The 20,506-nt window shown below is 35.2% G+C and overlaps 2 protein-coding genes across 3 annotated transcripts; one reads left to right on the top strand and one right to left on the bottom strand.

Annotated features, from left to right (window-relative positions):
• LOC141836537 (pentatricopeptide repeat-containing protein At5g67570, chloroplastic-like) lies at window positions 1-2,031 on the top strand. Its single transcript, XM_074724051.1, has 3 exons — window positions 1-428; window positions 954-1,653; window positions 1,897-2,031. The coding sequence occupies exons 1-2, from the start codon at window positions 54-56 to the stop codon at window positions 1,650-1,652; spliced, it is 1,074 nt and encodes a 357-aa protein (XP_074580152.1). The 5' UTR covers window positions 1-53; the 3' UTR covers window position 1,653; window positions 1,897-2,031.
• A 555-nt stretch (window positions 2,032-2,586) lies between these two features.
• Window positions 2,587-20,335, bottom strand: LOC141836346 (uncharacterized). Of its 2 annotated transcripts, none has more exons than XM_074723813.1 (18): window positions 20,294-20,335; window positions 18,972-19,034; window positions 18,475-18,568; window positions 18,272-18,380; window positions 18,161-18,199; window positions 16,228-16,311; window positions 16,073-16,134; window positions 14,672-14,774; window positions 13,262-13,411; window positions 11,031-11,099; window positions 10,884-10,940; window positions 10,530-10,793; window positions 8,376-8,465; window positions 8,112-8,222; window positions 5,414-5,484; window positions 4,335-4,550; window positions 3,725-3,818; window positions 2,587-2,999 (listed from the first exon to the last, which is right to left on the bottom strand). In XM_074723813.1, exons 2-18 carry the CDS (start codon window positions 19,030-19,032, stop codon window positions 2,700-2,702), a joined length of 1,974 nt encoding a protein of 657 aa, XP_074579914.1. In that variant the 5' UTR covers window positions 19,033-19,034; window positions 20,294-20,335; the 3' UTR covers window positions 2,587-2,699. The 2 variants fall into 2 exon arrangements, with proteins under 2 accessions (XP_074579914.1, XP_074579913.1); XM_074723812.1 differs by having other exon boundaries at window positions 4,335-4,559.
• Window positions 20,336-20,506: the final 171 nt, after the last annotated feature.

The raw sequence follows: 20,506 nt of genomic DNA on the forward strand, positions 1-20,506 counted from the left end.
AGAAATTAAAAAGGCTCCCTTTTAGAAAACCTTTAGAGGTAGCATTCACTGGTATGATCCTAGCTTCATTGGATGGTGGATTCGTTGGTGACTGCATCTCAATTTTTGAACATATGAAAGACCACTGTGCTCCTAATGTTGGAACCATAAATGCCATGCTGAAAGTTTATACTTGTGCCGACATGTTTGCAAAAGCTAAAGAACTATTTGAAGCTACTAAAGCCACACATGGTGGTTTAGAGTCCTCCGGAGATTATTCATCTCTTCAGCTGGATTCGTATTCATATAAATCTATGCTAGAGGCATCTGCTTCTTCCCAACAATGGGAGTACTTTGAGTATGTCTACAAGGAGATGATTTTGTCTGGTTTCCAGCTAGATCACAGGAAATATTCATGGTTACTAGTTAAAGCATCCAGAGCTGGAAAGGTAAGCTTCTATTTACTTTTTTTTTTTCCAGCTTTCTTAGGTTCATGAATCTCATGGTGTCTTGTTATTAAATTTTGATCGAATAGTTTTTCTTTAACTTATTTGTTGCTTGCTTCTACAGTTATCCCATATGGTACAACCTCTATTGTTGTGTCTAGGAAGAAACCATGTAACAATACCAAAAAGAAAAGACCCTGAATGGTTTCAGACATGCTTTTATATATTCATCAATTCATCAAAGGAAATTGATTAGAATCTTTTTCTTATGCTGCATGAAATTTAGATACGGACATCTATGTAAAATGTTGTAACTCTTGAAGCAGAGACAAGGGTCGAACCTCGATTATCTAGTAACAATGAGGCACCTTTGCCATGGTTCCTTGTCTTTTTTGTTTACAACTTTACATGCCGTAGATGTCAATTAAAATATTTATATAGGCCTGAGCTTGCTAGTCATGTAATCTTGTTGCAAAAGTTCTAACTATGCATACTGATAAACTTACATTTCCTCTGGTTTCTTTTCAGTGGCATTTGCTAGAGCATGCATTCGACACAATTCTGGAGGCTGAAGAAATTCCTCATACATCGCTTTTCACTGAAATGATATGCCAGACCATCACCCAAGGAGATTTTGGAAGGACAGTGAGTCTACTCAACAGTATGGCTCATGCTTCGCTTTCAGTGAGTGAAAGTCAGTGGACCAGCTTACTCGAGAGGGAGATCGCTACATTGGGCATGGGGAAGTTGCAAGACCTACTAAACCATTTGCAGAGCTGCAGCCTTGTGATGGAAGATCCCGTCCCAAATATTTTGAAATCGCTGGATTTTATTTCTGGTCGAAGACTTTTGGAGGGCACTGGCTCTTGTACACGCACAGAGTCTGTTGCAGGTTCGATCGGCAATTTGGAAAGTGACGGAAAGAATCAGGATTATCAACATGTTGACGTGCCTGGCCGAGTCGATGGCAGGCTACCATCTCTGTCATTGACTTCTAATTCTTGCAATCTCTTTGAAATGCTTGATGCAGAGAGCAGCGCGAATGCCAGTTTGCAGGAAGAAATTGACAATTTGGGAAGCCAACATTCCTGTTTTGAGCCCAACGAAGAGTCTTATTTTACTGATTCAACACTGGATTTGCTAACTTCTGGTATACGAATACCTTTCTCAGAATTGCCGCCCGCATCAGAAATACTTGAAAGATGGAGAACAAAGCAAGAAGATTAAGGTTGCACTTTGGACAATGAACAAATCATTTCCCTTTTGTCCATATTATCCATAGGAAATGATGTGATTTTTCTAAATTTTTAGTATGAAAAAGAATCATTGAAGTATTTAACAAACAATTAAGCTTAGTGTTTCATTCCTACTTAGAATTGACATTAGCTTTTATAAATCTTTTTACAGCATTCAATTTGATTCTTTAATGCATTGTTAATTATAATTAAATAAAATTTTATTTGTGATGCAGGTACGATATTGAGATGCGGATGTGATGATTGATGTGGTCTCCTACTGGGCAAGTCACGTCAAGTGGAGATTAAACTTCAGATTGATTTGACAGTGTAAGTGAACATGATCCGGTTGTGATGATGAATCAGATGTCAATCACAATCTGTCATATCATCCCGATTTCAAATGATATATTGATCTTATCTATGTCATTTTGGTTTTATATCATCGTAATCTCAGTCATTTTGGTTTCAATTATCGTAGTAATCTCATCTCAATTTCAAATATCATTTCAATCTCAGTCTGAGATACTATCTCAATCTTGGACTTTAATTTCGCATATTTTAAATATGAGTTCCTGTTCTTCACGGGCTTACCGTGGTAGTTTTAGATTCTATCTCGGTTATGTGATATCAATCTTCGACATCTTATAAGCTTTAATTTTGCATATTCTAAATATGAATTTTTATTCTTCGTGAGCTTACGAAAATTATGCAAATATTTCCAAAATACATGACAACATAAGAATGAAAAATTAATTATGAGATTGTATCTAATTACTATATTTTATATTTATTTGCATATAAAATCAAAATAAAATGATTATCGAATTTGATCTTTACATAGGCTTTTTTATTTGCCATGGAATTAATAAATATATAAAATATAACAAATATAATAAATAAACCAATTCATCCAACAGCTTGCTTTAAAGTCCATTGTCAAGGAAAAAAGCTAGAAAAAAAATATACAACATAAGATTTTTACATTTGTGGATTATACATTAAGATAAAAACAGAAATAATAATAAAAATTGGTAAATCATTGAACTTGTAAATCATCGCACTTGCTCATGTTTTGGATTACAAGCTTGGTAGCAAGCAACAGAAGTTCCACCATCTCTCGTCCGGCAGCAGGAATAGCATCACTTTTCTCACTTTTGGAGGCCTCCGAAGGATCGGATGACTCATAAAGACCTTCGTAGGCAGTAGTATCAGATTCATCCCCAGACCAACTGATAGGGAGCAAGCCATCAAGCGCAGTCTTCAATTGCTTCGTCTCTGTAATGATATTGCTCAATGCTTCCCTTGTATTTTCGATGGATGAAGCTTCAGTTTGAGCCTATGCAAGGAATATCATGTTTCATGAATTGTATTTAACAGATGAAACTTAATATCATAGTTTTCAGGCTGATACACATGTACTATGTATGTATGTATGTATATACATGTACAGAGGCAACTGAAGATGAACAGATATAGTTTTCAGGCTGATACACATACATACATAGTACATGTGTATCATTGTGAGTGTTCATCTACAGTAGTCAACATGCGGGAGGAAACCAACGCAACTGAAGGTGAACAGATCAATTGCAAGGGTGTTCATCTACAGTACTCAACAATTAGGAGGAAAACAACGATTATGATGGTGTCATTACAGAATGATGAAAAATTGGGCAAACTGATAAGATATCATCAAGCTCAAAACAAATGAGCATCACAGAAGAAAATAGAATAGCGAATGACATTTTTATCATCTCCATGACCAATTTACTAAGGTGTATCGACCATAAATAAATGATACTCTATTAAACAATAAGAGGCGATATGTTTTAAAGAGAAGAAAAAAACTAAGATCAGGAAGACCAACGGTTGGAATCTTGTCTAAAGAAATGCCAAGCGACAGCTGTATAAATTATATAGTGAAATCAGAATTATACATAAGAATTAAATGTGAACTAGATTCATCTGTCCAATGAGGATATAAAAAAGGCCATATGGTCAAAAGCACCTAAATGAAGATTCTGCTGATCAAAATTATCCATATTGACAGTAAGGACTAACCTTCAAAAGCAAAAGATGAAGTCTATGAATTGAGGAGGTAAGGTGTTCCAAATGTGCTATGCTTTCTTGGAAAGTAGCATTTTCGATTTTTAATCTGCAGTAAATGAAAAATGATCATAAAACAATTGCCTTGAGAAAACAAGTAAAAAATTAGTGCCAAACTTAACTATTGTGTTCCACTTTAATGAAAACATTGAGTCAAACTACACAGTCAATCTTAGTCCTATAAATGTCTCACATGTCTCAATAATCTAGGAAAAAATAATTTTGCTGACCTTACTAATATGTTAATATGACCCTTCATATCTGTCTGTACCTACACTTTCATATTCATAAATAATTGACAAGATTACCAATGGCATGCAAATGCATCAAGTAGTTGGTGTACAACTTGCAACTGATTGGTTATTGTGAGCATGCAAAACCATCAGCCATGAATGGCATCAATTGTGTGCCATTTTTTTCTAGCCTTTCAAAGCACATTCATATACAAGTGCAGAGTGAGTTGTACTCTGAGCTGAGTAGCTGGAACAATTGACTACACAAACATGATTATGTATATTCACAATGTTTGTTGCTTGGCATCTAAAGGGGGAAAAAAAATACTAACCTAGCAAAATTTATACAAGTAGAATGCTTAGTTTTGGCTGGGTCACTCTCTTCAATGTTTCTCGGAGAGCCATCTTGATGTTTGTGGTCAGGCACCATCCAACGCTTCAAGTATGTTTTTTTCAAAATATTCTTCAATTTCCCTTCTTGTTCTTGGATAGTAATGTTTTTATCAGAACCAACAAAACTACTGTCTTTCAAACTATGACTGTTGTTCCTGCAACGGCTAAATCATAGGAACTTTATTTGCCAAAGTTTTTTCAAAGCTGTAGGAAAAGTAGAACTGCATTTTCCATCTGGCATGGAAGAAACATGGAAAGGATAGAATAATATGTGCACATACTAAAAGTGCCATAAACTAACAAAAAAATTCAAGAATATCTTCAATGGCTTCGTAATAAACATGATATAACACTCAGGGATGAACTACAATTCTAGAATGTTCATAAAGCTAGACAGACATCTGATACTCTAGCAATGAGGTTTCAGAGTAAACCATGATATAATTGTTCAGGGATCACTTCTAAGATTTTGTTCTACCAACTTATCAATGTAGTAAAACTTGTCAGCCATGTGAAACTCGAGCAATTCAAGCTTGTACGACCATTATACAATGACCAAGTATATTTCAATGGAATATAGTACATATAGAATAATTCTATATTTTCTTTTATGGATGCTCTAATGCTGATTGCATTTTTATTGACAACCATTAACAAGTGAGTGAATTGAATGGTAATTTAAAAGTGTAAAATAGGTGTTCTACTCTTAAATAGGGGACATTTTGATAGCAAAATGGAAACTTTAGGGCATTTTAACCTTAATTAAACTTTAGGACCATACTGAAAAAGTTGTTAAACGTTTGAAGAATTTTGAAACTTACCCTAAAAATATTGTATTGCATTATTAAAGGCATAATCATTACATAAGCATATATAGACTTGTAATAAAACTCTAAACCTAGATGTACTAACTTGGAACCAAACTCACTACCTAATAATCCCAATACCCTTCACAGTTGTGAACAGTAAATATCAGCAAATAGAAACTAATAGAGATAACAGACAATGGGCAACATACTCTTTTAATAGTTCATAATCTCTTTTAAGTTCAGCCAATTCCATGAGAGCCTTGACCTTCTCACTAGTAACCTAGGAAGCATAATAGAAAAAAATCATCAACAATAGATGTATCAATTCTGGAAGGACTGTGAATGTATATCATGTCAATACAAATGCACATTGTAGTAACATGTTGAAGGATCATAATAAAAAAGTTAGTGTGTGCGTATTGAAGTCCCAACAAACAGATCCTTGTTATTTGACATTACCCTCAATTATTTTGTCAACTGTCAAAGTTAATATATTCAGTCACTACTGTAAATTGTATACAAGGTAATAAATCATCTTAAAACAAAACCTTAACACGTAAACCTAATCACACTAAGGGCATTTTGTATCACAAATGGAAAATCATCGTCTACAAGAAGAATTTCAAATAGGCACCATAATTACCAACAGGATTATCACCAGATCCTAATAAACAGCATAAAACAGAATGGATAATAGCTGAGAAAGCCAAAGAGTGTTTCTGCTAGAGACCTTGATTTCCTGAGTAACAGCTGTAGGAGGCAATCAGCACATTTTATTATTTATTTACCCAGTGAGATAAAGGAACCCAACGATCCTACATGATCCTGGAAGAATGTGGGTAAAACTTGTTGATTCCTCCCTCATGGTTAGCAATATTTAGTGTTTTGACGTTTGATCAACACACTTAAGTTAGAAATTATGATTTAAAAAAATGGATCTTAAGTGTGCAGATAGGATGATTTGTAGGTCTCATTGTGCATGTGATGATTTGAGACAACTCGATATGGACTAGGAGTTGAGTGGAGCCAAGAAAAATTGTCATTCAAGGTGCCAAGATGTCGAGTACGAAAAATTTGAAGATCCTGTGACCATGTATATTTATATTGTTTGTGCATCTTGTAATGGATAGAGCATGATGCATGATAGCATAGGTCGAAAGCTTGGTTAATTACAAACATATATTTCTTCTATGCCTTGTAACTTAATTTTATTATTGATCAAGTCCTCTCATGAAGTTATGTTTTGAAGTATCACCGTAAACCTACAGTCATATGGAATTGGATATCAGCTTTCAGGACTCAACTAATGACATAATTAAGTGATAAGTTCGACAGAGAAGGATTTTCAGTCATTTTTATCGATGGCTCAGGTCCTGCAACTTAAGGTCCCTTACAAAATTGTAAGCTGACTAAGGGGATTTTTCGACCTGATCCAGTTGACTAGACGTTATCTAATCTATTGGATTCAACCAGTTGACTTTTTATTCAACTTAGGCAGAGGTATTAAGAATAAAATGTTTCTATTCAAGTGTCAGTTGATTAGAAAACTTCATTCAATTGACTGGAGGCATTTTCAAGGTGAATGTTGCAGCTAGGTATATAAGCTTCTTTAGAGTTGTTTGGGACATTCTAACACATGAAATTCATTACTCATTCTGCTCACAAATGCCCCAAACAACTCCAAGAGCTTATAATCATCAAGGCTTAAAAATGTTCTACATTCACAAGATCTAGAAGTAATCTTACTTTCTCCTTATGCTCATCTTCATTCTCTAGGAAGAGACTCTGAGGAGAAAAGTGAGTTGTGTTGGCTCTTCTTTTATTTTTGTTCATCTTTATTGAAGAGCTTAGTTCCTATTAGGGGTGTAAACGAGCCAAGCTGCTCACGAGCTATTCGAGTCTCGGCTCGAAAAAAAGTTCGTTTGAGTTCGTTCGATTAAGTTAACGAGCCGAGCTCGAGCCTGATTTCGAGCTCGAAAATATTATCGAGCCGAGCTCGAGCTTAGCAGTATTTGGTTCGTGAGCTCGCGAATTATATATTAACGAGCCAAGTTCGAACTAAGCTCGTTTAACTTTTAAACGAGCTATTTTCGAACCAAGCTCAAACTGAATTCGTTTAACTTTAAAACGAGCCTTTTTTCGAACCGAGCTCGAGCCGTTCGCAAACTATTTAATTTCATTACGAGCCGAACTCGAGCTTAAGAATTAAAGCTCGAATCGAACTCGAGCCGAACTCGAGCTTCGGAAAAACGAACCGAGCTCGAGCTCGAGCCTCTTACTGTTCGGCTTGGCTCGGTTCGATTACACCCCTAGTTCCTATGGTTCAAGGAACTTGTTATTAGTATTATAAAGAGCAAGGTGCTTCAGTACACTCTTGGACAAGTTTATTAGGGATTAATCAGCTGCTTTATTTCTAAGGAACTTCATAGTATTTTGTTTTTGGGAAATACAAATTGACAAGATAAGGACCATGGAATAAGTGAGGTCTCCAAACCACATCAAATGTCGATGTTAGCATTATTTTATTCTAACTTTTGCGCATACTTAATTTGTTTCATCTATTGCACACGTTATTCTCGCCACACACTTGCTACTAGCATACTTCTTTAAAAAACACTATGCATCCAATGTTAACTACGACCAAATACCCAAAAGTACATCAAGCAAAACATGTGGAGGATGAAAGAAAATTAGAAAAACTGTTTAGTTTTTATTTGTTGCGTTGGTACCAAATTGGAACTAGGGCATGTTAAGTCAGTCACATACTCAGACCAAATCTTGTACCTTTGTTAATAAAGGCTTTTGTGATCCACCAAATCATGTCCCTAAGATTATATGCTGGATATGGTTTCATATCCAGCAAACATGAAGTATACAAGCTGGAGAACGCCTTAAAGATAAACTTACTTGAGACAAATTTCTTTGAAGTTCCTCTAGCTTCTTTTGCAGAGCTTTGTTAAGATCCCTCTCTAACATATGTCTCTCTTCTTGCTGTGATAAGAGCAGTAGCGCTTCAACCTGGAAGTGGAATATGGAATAAGCTTCATAAATTAACATTTAAAATATTTCATTCTTTCAAATTTGTATCTCAAGGTGAAAGTGTTGGAAACTGATATACGGATATTAAAGTGGAGCACGACATAAAAGTTTAATATTCAAGATGCAATATACCTTCTCTTGCAATGCTAGTGCAAGGGCACTTGGTGTATCACATGTGTTGTCATTGTTATGCACAACATTACTTGAAGGAATATCAATCTTCTGCAATTGAGGAGAGTGGCTTAATAAAGATCAAATTACAAAAAGATAGGAACAATAGAGTTCTTTGAGACGTAATCAACAAATCATTCATTATGTAGAATCATGAAAATAGCACCATATATTCAAGCATTCCTTGCCTCCACCTTTGACCTTTCTCATGTTATCATGTTCAGCCTAACATAAGTCATAATCAAACAAAATATATATTTTACTTTTATTTATCTACAGTTGGGATTCACATCTTAACATGTTTTTTATTTAATAAAACACCTCACAATGCTTTGTTGTATCTTTTCAGTGTTAATGGTTCCATGTAACTCATTGCTATAAGCTGTCTTATCACGTGTAAAAGACTAAAAGTAACAATGGATCACATTGCTATCACTACTTGGGGAACATTTCCTTCTTCTTTTCATGGAACTCATTTGTACTTTTGAACTTGAAAGATTTAAATCAAGGAGAGATCAGCTTAGTCTTATGCATGGTTGAATAACACAGTTAGACTGACAAACCACAACAATTGATCGTGCATGTCTGCGTGAGCTTCATCACAACACTGTCTAATGACCAATCAACGACACAAAATTCATACTACCGAATATTTTTTACCTCCAGCATTCTACAAGTGCTTAACAAGACCATGTCAAATCAACATTTTTGTAACTAGTTCACAAAATGCCTGCCATTCTAAACCAAAAGTGACCATTTTTCCATTTTGTTGTAGGTGTAGTCTCATGAATAAATATAACAGAAAGGAGACATGAAGTCCTAGTTTTTATGACAGCTAATAAATACAGTCCACTTTGAACAGGCAAAACCACAATCAGTGTTCATAATTTCATAGCATATCACCTGATACAATTGAAATATACTAAGTCTGCATAAGCACTGGAAGGTGGGCAGTGGACCACCTTATATTTAGAGTGGTCCACTATGAGCCACATGCCAACTGTAGGATGGGTGATTGTCAATACGCTGGTAATGGTTATACTAGGCGTTTTCCCTCTTTCCAGCATTATAGGCTGGTTTCAGCTTATACTTACAGCAAGGCATTCTCTACTCTCATTCTGTGCAAATTCTCTTAAATCTTTCAAATCCTTTTTCCACCATTCCTTCCATAGTACTGCTTGATCTTGAATGGCAATCCACTGCTGTCTTTATTCACTATGGATAGATATCCCAGGTTGAGGCATTATGCAAGTGAAACTACATTTTGCAGTTGACTACCTTGACACAACAAAAGCCCTAAATAATTAAGTACCCACAGGCTAGCAAATGACAAGAAACCAAGCAATGCAAGGGCCAGATAAATGAGCTGATAAACAAACCCCTAAATAATTCAAGTGCCAACAGGCTAACAAATGACAAAGAAACCAAGCAATGATAGGGATTCCTCCATGAAGCCAAGAAACAAGAAAAATGACATCGATACAGAATCAAAAGCATGAAGCCAAACAAATGAGCTGATAAACAAGAAGCCAAGAAAAATGACAGGAATTCTTCCGTAAAGTGCCCTCTCACTCAGCAATATGGAGGCCACTCAAGCATGGGACTGGTAGTGAAAGTGATAGGAGAAACACCAGAGACACCAATACAGAATCAAAACTAGTTCATTTTCATGGTAGCAGACATGCACATGGACTGACAATGCATGGGAAAAGGATAAGTAGGGAGCTATTGACAGTCATATCTAAGTGCTGCTACATGACATTCCTGTTAGGCTTTGAGTGAAAGGAAATTCGTTTCTTTAGAAGTTATATGGGAAAAAAATAGATATGCGACTTAAATCAGACCTCATGATCAAAAACAGACTGAGCCAACGCTTTGGAACCATAGAATTAAGGGGAAATTACCAGCTATGTTTCTTTTTTCTCAGGAAGATGCAAACTAAATATATCAGGAAAAAATTATGTTCACTAATAATTGGTGCAATATCTCTGTTAACACAAGCAAATGTGATCAAGTAATGCAAATTATTCAAGTATAATGTGGGCAAGAGAGCTAGGTCTCGAGTATTGTTTTTTTTCTCATGATACGAAAAGATTAGATAGAAAGAATACAAACCCTGTCCAATAAATGGGAGTTAGCATCATTCATGACATGCACATCTTTGCATTCAACGTCATCACATTGTATCTCTCCATCAGATGACACTACACTTGATTCATGGTTAATCTGAGATTCACTCAATCTTCTACAAACCTCATCAAGCATTTTGTCCATCCAAGATGATACTTCATCCAACTCTTGTATGATCTTTAACCTATGTTCCACATGATAACTTCGCAGTGCTGATAATCCTTCCTCTACCAATGAAGCCAACATAATCTGTATTCCATATCAATTTATGTTTCATAATACTTATATTTTATAGTAAAGAAAGCTATCTATGACAAAATCAAAATGCTGATATCTCACCTGTCTTTTCTCCAAAGATCGTACATTTCTCTTCAGATGTTGCTCAATTTGGAGTCCCTACAAGTCCACAAAACATTAAGATCATGGTAAAGAAGATCAAGAGTGTCATGGATTCACTTGTTTGTTCCTTTCCGTATTTAAGGCTACCATTCGCAAATTATTTTGAAGCTTGCTAATTGAATTTCTCAAAGTATCCTTCTCTTCTTCTAGGGAGGCCTGTATGACACATGCTATGTTAATTAAACAGGAAAATCTGCTAAAACTTGAGAACTATAAGGATCATTTAATATGCAAGGAAAAACAACTGATATTTGTTTAACTGTTTCATGATAAGCAGCATAACGGAGCTCTGCCCCACATGTTTGCAACCAACAGACAGGAAACCACAAGAATCAATTTCCAACTTCAACAAAAGATTTCTTCAGAAAATCATATTTTGCAACCAACAGACTACGAACCGCAAGAATCAATTTCCAAGTTCAACAAAAGATTTCATCAGAAAATAGAAGATAGAGAATTAACCTAATGTTTCAAATGACAAAGTTGATAAGTATCTAAAAAAATTAGGCGATCTGTGCAATAGGTATGCCCTTGACTGGTTTAAAGGCAGGCAAGCTTCAAATAATAAATGAAAGAACAATACTGTTGTAATTTCAAGTCAAAATAAACAAGCTCAATTTAGCTTAGGGAAGGTTGGAGCATGTTGAATTAGGATGGTAAAAGACCATGCTGCTTCATATTTTCTAGGTTCAGTAAATAAACAATCTGAACATAGCCATCGCTAAGCTCTACTTGTTAATGTTCATGAACAGATGAAACTGGGTCTAGAAGAGTGAACAGGAGTGAAAATAGTTCAACACTGGATTGGTCAAGACAAGCTAAATGGATTCAGTAATAAGATGAATGTCACACTTCATTCATATTTTACTCGATTCAAATTGATCATTCTATTAATTATGCACAAAGAAAAGGATGTAATCTGAGGCATCCTACCACGAGGGATGTTTGTACATATGCCTACAAGTATGAATACCATAATGGTCACAAACCTTGATTTGATCCAATGGAATAGGACCAGACATGGTTCAAATTCCATCCCTCACTAAGAATGTCAAACTCCAAATGGCTAAACTAAGTTACCATTACCTGTAATTCTGAACTGCTAGAAAGAACAGTAGTTATGTTCTTAATTTGTTTGGAAAAAAAATAGAACCAGAGAGATAAATGGTTACACTCTTAAGTTTTTGTAAGAACACGAACCACCAGAAATACAAATAGTTGTGCATCTTATGCTGCATTTACTCAATGGTACAAGGAAGGAAAAGAAAGAAATGAAAAGAGAGGAGAGGAAAGGAGATGAAAAGAAAGGAAATGAAATCCTCTATTCCCATTACCCTATCTTCATAGAGAGAGAGAGAGAAGAGGAGAAGTCAAATTAAAATTTAATTCCATCTTCCTCCAATAGTCGCAAATCTCTAGTTGCTTAATTGCCCGCTGTTTTCTGTTGTTGCTGTGAGAGCTGCACTGCTAGGGTTCAAGGGAGAGCCCACTACTTCCCACCCTTGCCAACGTGCTCCTTTACCCATGTTTCACCACCAAGACTCTGCTCATGCCTGCCTTTAAATCTAGAGATCCAAGTTTAGCCATCGAGTCCTCATTTGAGCTCACCGTCAAGCCCTTGCTTGCTTCCGCTGCCAAGCTCCACCCTCCAATGTCCCAGCTCCTCTAACTCTCTATGAGCTCCGCTCACCGACCAGCAAGTAAGGAGTCCTCTTTCGCATCTTATGTCAAGTCGTTCTTCTCATGGCATGCTCCTCCGAAGTTCCAACACTGTTCACTGTCCAGCATCGATCTTAGCAACAACTTCACTCAAATCAGCATGGGTGGACAACCATATAATTTCATTCTGATTCTGATGAAGGAAATGCTATTTGCACACTTTCAGGCAAACACCATTTGCCCAAAATCAATTCCATTCTTTCAAAATTTTGGAGGTAAACAGCTGAAAGCACCCATAACTTTGATTTTCTTTCTCTTCCCTCCTCAATTCTCTTAGTGCAAACACAGCATTAATGTTTTGAAAGAATAAGAATTCTTGCAACATTTTCATGGCATTAGCTTTCAGTTTTGTACTTTTTGGTGCTAGATTGATGGCATGCTTCAAACTATAAATAATACAGTATCTGTTTGCATATAATTTAAAGTAGCTTTTGATATTATGAAAACCACAAGACAATTTTTTCTGAAGCTAGTAAAGTGAAATCCAGAATCCCATATGTTATACTATGATTTGATTGTCTTTGCTTAAATATGACTTCCATTGGGTTCATGAATTTCTGAAAGTGCATGTTCATAAGAAAATAACACGGTTACTTTACAATGTATTTGGAAGTGGAGGTCTCCTCATCATTGTTGTAAATCCATCTTTCTGGAGGATCATCAAGCAGGCAACTACACATGTCTAGCAATGGTATATCTGCAGAAAGTCCAGTATCTCGTTCTCGGATCTTGTAAAACTTACTAACTACCTGAAAAAGGATACGAAATGTATAAATCAAAGAAAACATATTTATGAAGTCTATATGGAAACTATGGGCCATGCTAAACATACCAGACCATCAACTCAATAGCAATAAGAAAGAGAAAAAACACAAAGTGCTTATCATTCTAGTTTCAAAAGAATTAGTCATAACAAGGCCTCTAATTATTAGGTAATACTGAATAAAACTACATTCTAATTATAAGTAGTTTGTAATAAAGCATCTAAGCTGAAACTAGTTTTTCTATAGTTTGTTAACAATGATTTCTACCATGAACTGTTGACCACAAAATGGCCACAAAAGAAACCTAGAGCATAATATAGATCAGTAATGTCGAAGAAAAGACCACAACTGCAGCAGGAAATGGTTAGACCAAAAAGAAAAACCTCAGCAATTTCACAACCTCAGATTCAACCAGATCAACTTTCTACCCACTGAATTGATCTCAGCATCATCATATCAGTTATGGATACAAATACTAATGCACACAAAACCCTGGTTTCCTCCCTAATGCCAGCTTCAATTTTGAATTATCTCAGAATGATGGTTTAGACTGCAAAGTAACTTACAAGTTGTTCCTCAAGAAAGTTGGAGCAGTGCTACTCTTCAGATAACGTGCAAACATAATTCTCGAATGAAAATTAACCAAGCCTGTGTTAAAAAGTATTATTTCATGGAAAAGTTCACAGGTTTGAAGAATTTTGGAAATTTCAGTTCCAGAACACATGCTAGCCATTTAGTCAAGAAGCTAAAATTAAACTGAAAACAGAGGAAGTTGAAGATGATAATTGGAAAATTGACTAAATTCAAGTTGTTTTTTTAGTCATAAGGAAATGACTCAGAACATGTCACTGGTATGTAAGTAACTTGAAATAAAATTGGAGACCAAACTCCAGAAGCTAGTTGAATTTTTCTTTCAAGATAAAAGTATAGTATCTCTAGAATATTGTTTGCTGTGTGGAAAAATTTTCATTTCTCAGTCCAATGTTTAATAATTAACATGTTTCTTCACACGACCTTATATTTTACAATGAGATGCCTTTTAGTTGGAAATGGGCAAATCAGGATCACAGAGAACATTGACATTGGAGATCTATTCGTACTGTTACATCTGAATGATTTCTAGATGAAAAAAGACAAAAAGAAGTAAAACCACTAAAGCTAATATTATTGTGCAAAAGATGAAAAACATTGATAGAGTGAGCAATTGTTAAGAGTTAAGAAATTAGGGTATGAGAGGAAATTTACCTTCGGACAAGATTCACTTTGCCTTTTTAATTCTTCCAATTCCACCTGTAAGGAATTATTAAGTTTTTTTCCCTCGAGGAATGCTGATTCAAGTTCCTCTAATCTGCAAGAGATGCCAATTACTGCTTAAAATGATATTTGTACCATATCATGATCAACCAAAGAAACTAGTATATAATGTAGCAGCATGATCCAACCATTAAAAGCACAGATCACCATCGTTTCAAGATATAGGTTTCTAACTACCGGAATATGGGTTTACCCAATACTGTGTACACAAGCTGCTAGCAGATATAGAAACACATTTAAGAGTGAAGTTAAGACAAATCAGAAATGATTCGATCAGAGTATGAAGACAATCTTTTGGCCAAATTTAGTAGAAAAGCAAGAAAAAGGAATAGAAAACTTGTCAACCATCATGCCACAGAATGCCATACATTTGAATGCTATATCTGCCAAGGAAACGACTAGTAAAGCTTCATGTATTTTTCATATTATCATATTTTCTTTTGCTGCAAAAGTGGAGTTATAAAGCACTGAAGTTAGTTATACAGTCTAAGAAATTATCTTTGGTAGCAGGGCCAAGAAAGGTTGCACGATATCACAGATTTTTTTTTTCTAAAAGGAATACGTTGGTTATTTGCTGGTAGAATCTAAATTGTCACTTCGAGCTTGATGTAGAAGAGCTTCTTTTTTTCATTATACTTATTTGGTGTCCAAAAAGCTAATATTAAATACCAAAGGTTTTATTTTTCTTTTTTTGATAATCCAAGTGTCCAAGCTTCGCCCAACTAATCCTGGAGGTAGACGGCCTTCCCCCTTGGTTCACCTACTGAGTAAAAGCTAACATGTAATTTGGATAGGATGGTTGATGGTTCATCTTTTAAGTTTACATCTAAGTGACGGAATCTTCAAGCTTTGAACCCGGAGCAAATCACCATTAAATAGGTCAGTTTGTAGGCGCCAATGGTTTATATGTACAATATATTCCTGTAGGAACCAAAATGTTATATCTGGAAGCACTAGCACACATCGCACTGAAGCAATTTACTGTGAAGACACTGCATTTTCAGAGCCATATTATGTAGAACATTGTATAGCCTATTATGTGAAGGTCAGTTTGTAGGCTCAAATAAAAGTCGTCAAAACACACACCCGTAAGTAAGGCAGCCTTCTCAAAATGTAAGAATCAGATGTAATTGAAAGGCTAGGATAATCTGTAACCAAAAAGGAAAAAAAACTTTTCTTGTTCAAAGGAATTTATACTGAAGAGTAATTCATAACAGCACAAGTTTCTCAGTTTTTATGTCTTGCATGGTGTCAATTTCTTCAGAACTTTATCTTGTGACTATTAGCATGCATTAGTTTTGACATTAAACCATTAAGAAACAGATGAAATACTTCTTCTCAAAATGATTTATTTTTTCTGACATAGCTTCTTCATGATCTTTAGCCTTCTCAGCCTGTCAAAATTATACAATATATAGTGTCAAAGTATTATTTCTATTTATATCAAAAGGAACAACGAAAAATGAGAAAGACAATGAGGTTAGAACCTCCATTAGGGAGTTATCTCGTTCAGCAAAAGCAGCTACCACACAACCTTGAAAAAATTTCACTTGTTTCTCTGCTTCCTTGTTCTGTCAATCAATGTTAGAAAGCTAAGAAACTTTAAAGAAGCACAAGAACCATTCATGTCCACGAATTTAGATTCACTTAAAGCAAATATTTTATACAGGACGAAAAATAAAAATGTCACAGTTCTGAGAAAATATTAAATGCTAGACTACCTCTCTAATATTTTATAAAGGAAGAAAAATAAAAATGTCACAGTTCTGACAAAATATTAAATGCTAGACTACCTCTCTATTGATGCAACCTGTGAATCAACGGTTCACAACAAGTTTTGGATAAAAAAATTTGAGTTGAATTTTAAATTATAATTAAATTTGGAATTATATGTGGTGTTTAACACGATTTAAGTTATTTGGTAGATTCTGCAATTTCAGAGAAAAAGGTTTAGTATTCGAATTTTTTTTGGTAGACTTTACTGTTTTCTTGTCATAATTAATTAATTTCCTAAGTTGTCAAGTCTTATGAGGTAAGTGAGTATTTTTTTTAACCCATTTAATTAATTGTATTTTCCAATTTTGATTGGGGTTCACACCATTAAAAAAAAAATTCCCCAAACTCCCTCAAATATTATATATTATATATACACACACACACATACTTTTAGTTTAGCCTCTTTAATAATTTTTTAAGATGAAAATAGAACCACATTAATGAATTTTTTAGTGATGTAATATGCTGTCATAGTTAGTGCTAGATATGATATCCATCCATCATCCATGTATATGAACATCATTATCTGAAGTCTCAGATCTGTTTTTGGCCTGATTTACTGATCGAACACAAAGTTTCTTTTACAGGATAAAAATACCATGAGATTAAATTGATAGACATACACACATACTGATTAAATTGAATTTTGGAAATTTACTAATTTTATTATTCAGGAACTTAGTAATTTGAATTTTTTTTCATCGTAGTATACATAATTATAAAAAAAAAGGCAACCTGGTGCACGAAGTTCTTGCCAATGCGGGGTCCCAGGGAAAGGATTTCTTGTACGCAGTTTTACCCTACTTTGCAAGAGGTTGTTTCCAAGACTCGAACCCGTGACCACTAGGTCACACGGCAACAACTTGACCCTTGTGCCAAGACTCCCCTTCAGCTAAGAGGCATGGACACTATCATTATCTCAACAGCAATTGAACACGATATTATGCTATCTTATTTGTCTGATCTACAAGTCATATCAAATTTCAAAAGTTTGTTGTTTACATATCAACCAATTACAAAAGGCTGCCATCCCTAATAATGGAGGTAAATACATAAGGTTTAGTATGTGACCACAAACTAGATGAATATCAAATCTTAGATTAGGATATGTAGGATCTGTCTATTGAAAGAGATGTCAGTGATTTAAAGTTTCAAGTCATGTCCTTCCCGAGTTAGTCAAATGTAATTTTTTGCTAAATATTGGAACAACACTATTTTGCTTCATGCAATGAGTTGTTCTTCTAAATTCCAATATGAACCCTAAGTTAAAAGGTCACACCAACATTCATCCTGATTCCTAAATGCCAACCAGAATATTCAATGTCATCAGGACTTCAATGTTTTGAGAAAGTTTTTGAATAATAGAGCACCATATCTATAGGTTCTAAATGGAAGCAAAAATAGGAATGTGCAGTATGTAAGAACAGTTGGGAGCCTTGTGAACTACAATTTTCTGCAAGATTGTAATAATTGCAATTTTACCTATTTCATTAGTGTTTGTTCTATAGATGAACCAGACGAGTCATATCGGATTAGATAGAGGATATAGCTCTTTTACTATTTAAGAACTTTGTCACCTACACTAATCTTCAAGATAATCATATTGCAAATTACTTATACTGTTTTGATAGAGTAAATAGGTACCTTTATAACTTCAGCAGCATGTAAATCAGCTAGCTGGCTCTGGAAGGAAATAATAAAGAATAAGCAAAAACATTATCAGATTTATTATTCACAAGACAAAATATCACGAACCTTTATGTGATAAGCTTCAGAAAGCTCCTCTTGAAGGTTCTGCTTCTCTCTGATGCATCCAGCCAATTTCTTTTTCAAGTCCTCAATTTCCTGCTCTAAACCAGCTGTCCTGATAAGGGTTCCAGATAGCTGAAACTGATATTAATGAAAACCCCAAGCACCAAGCAAACTATGGGCTAAAAGATAATAATCATTCAATGCACCTCTGAAAATGCATTCGAGTTGCTACTGCAAGATAACTAGGACCAGCTTGTTGCATGCACAACTGCTCAATATCCTTCCTAAGTTGATCGCGCTCTTCAAAATACAGGTTACATGAATGTTGTTAATAAACTTATGGCTAACAGGAAGAAATCAAAACTGTAGACAGCAACAATGTAACTAATCCACACTCATACATTTTACCCCATTATTTTCACATATTACTAACATGAATACTACACATATAGGCACATCTTAGCCAGATGCATGTGTGATGTATAACCCATCATTGAAGAGGATGAATCAAAATTACAACTGAAATTTAATCTATTAATAAATAGAATGGTTGCACACACCAAAATTTGAAGAATCAATAATGAGGATAAATTGATTAATGGTAGAAAGATCAATGATCAGCTGAAGAATGAAGTTGAGAACAATAAGATCAATGAGGGACAAAATATATTATATAAATGCATGTAAAAGTTAAAGATCATACCATATTGAAGCTGTTCAATCTGGTAGCGAAGAGCGTGCTCATTGTTTCCTCTCTCATCCATTACTGACAAAAGTATATGGAAAGTATTATGTTCCTCCTAACAACTAAAAATAAAATCTAATGTCATATTTGTAGGATCCTGAATGTAGATGGAACTGAGACACTACTAGCATAGGATATTCTACTAACCAAAAATAAAAAAATTCTGAAAATAACTAAACGATAAAATGTATATTTGAATAACATAGAAGGTTGAGATGACCAATTGAACCCTCCAAGCTGTGCAAGAGTTCAAAATGAAACCAAAAATAAACAAATATCCTTCTAGACCTTTCACACTGGTGATTAGAAAAGTTAGATCTTTTGTCATTGGCTGTAATTGAAATTTATGCATCTTGTATATCTTTGCTAACCTTTGACTTCAAAAACCACCTTAACCTTTTAAATCCGATAGTTTATTGAATTTCTTACCAGACTTCCAAATCACTTATAAGTTTGCATGCATCAGATGCAATTAGACTTCAAATTTTTAGTTTATTATTAGAAGAGGATCATTGATTTTCTCGTAAAAGGAAAATTAGTAAGCACATTAAAATTCTACACAAATGACAAAATAAACTACAGTTCAAGGTTTTGTTATTAGAATATCACTCATAAGAGACGATGGTAATTGCAATACATTATACACTAATGTAACTTGTAGCCATCATATCATAAGCTAAATGAAAGTTGTCATTAAATTATTAACTTCTGAATGACATCAGGACATCTACACGTTGCAGTTTTTGACGTAAGGAACAATTTACGATGGAATAATCGTTTCATAATTTTTTAGTCGAGAAAAAGAAACTGAAAGGCTGTGATCAAAATGGACCAAAGGACAGAAAATTCTGTTTTACAGCTGAAGATAGCTTCCCCCAAAATCCCCATCCCAATTCGTAGCAATGGGTAATCCTTCACAACGTCAAGAACCCTTCTCTAGGTCTTCTTTTTATTGGGATCTACAGAGACCCTAGTTCAATAAACAACCCAAACAAATACAAGCCGGCGCCTTGATCGTATGTATACCTGCTAAACAATTACTCTACGATAACGCGCATGAAGATTCCTCTTTCTAGATGAGTCTTTTTTGTTTTGATTCCAAGAAACAAGTCTCGGTAACAACATCCAGTACGAGCCGAAGAATAGGGTAAGGGATGGAAGGGAGGGTGAAACGAGGATAAAAGGAGATCGATGTCCTCCCCAAACCGTCGGCGTCTACCAGCGGACTCTCCGGCGGAAAGGGAACGGAAAGACGGAAGAAACCTAAAGAGAGGACTTACCAGGCACGAGAACGATGAGGAGAACGACCTCGCAGACGAAGAGGAGGATTCGGCAGGAGCTCAAGATGACCGCCGCGTGACGAAACTACTATATTCTTCTTTACAGGGAATTTTTCAGCCTGCCCCTCAAAGTTAGAACAAATTGCACATGTAACCTTGGCCCATGGGCTTTAATCTCAACATGAAGAATGGGCTCGGCCCACTGGCCCATTA

This window comes from Curcuma longa, chromosome 10, assembly GCF_044706935.1.
Source record: "Curcuma longa cultivar G26 ecotype Majalengka, Jawa Barat chromosome 10, ITB_CL_G26_1.1, whole genome shotgun sequence".
NCBI lineage: Eukaryota > Viridiplantae > Streptophyta > Magnoliopsida > Zingiberales > Zingiberaceae > Curcuma > Curcuma longa.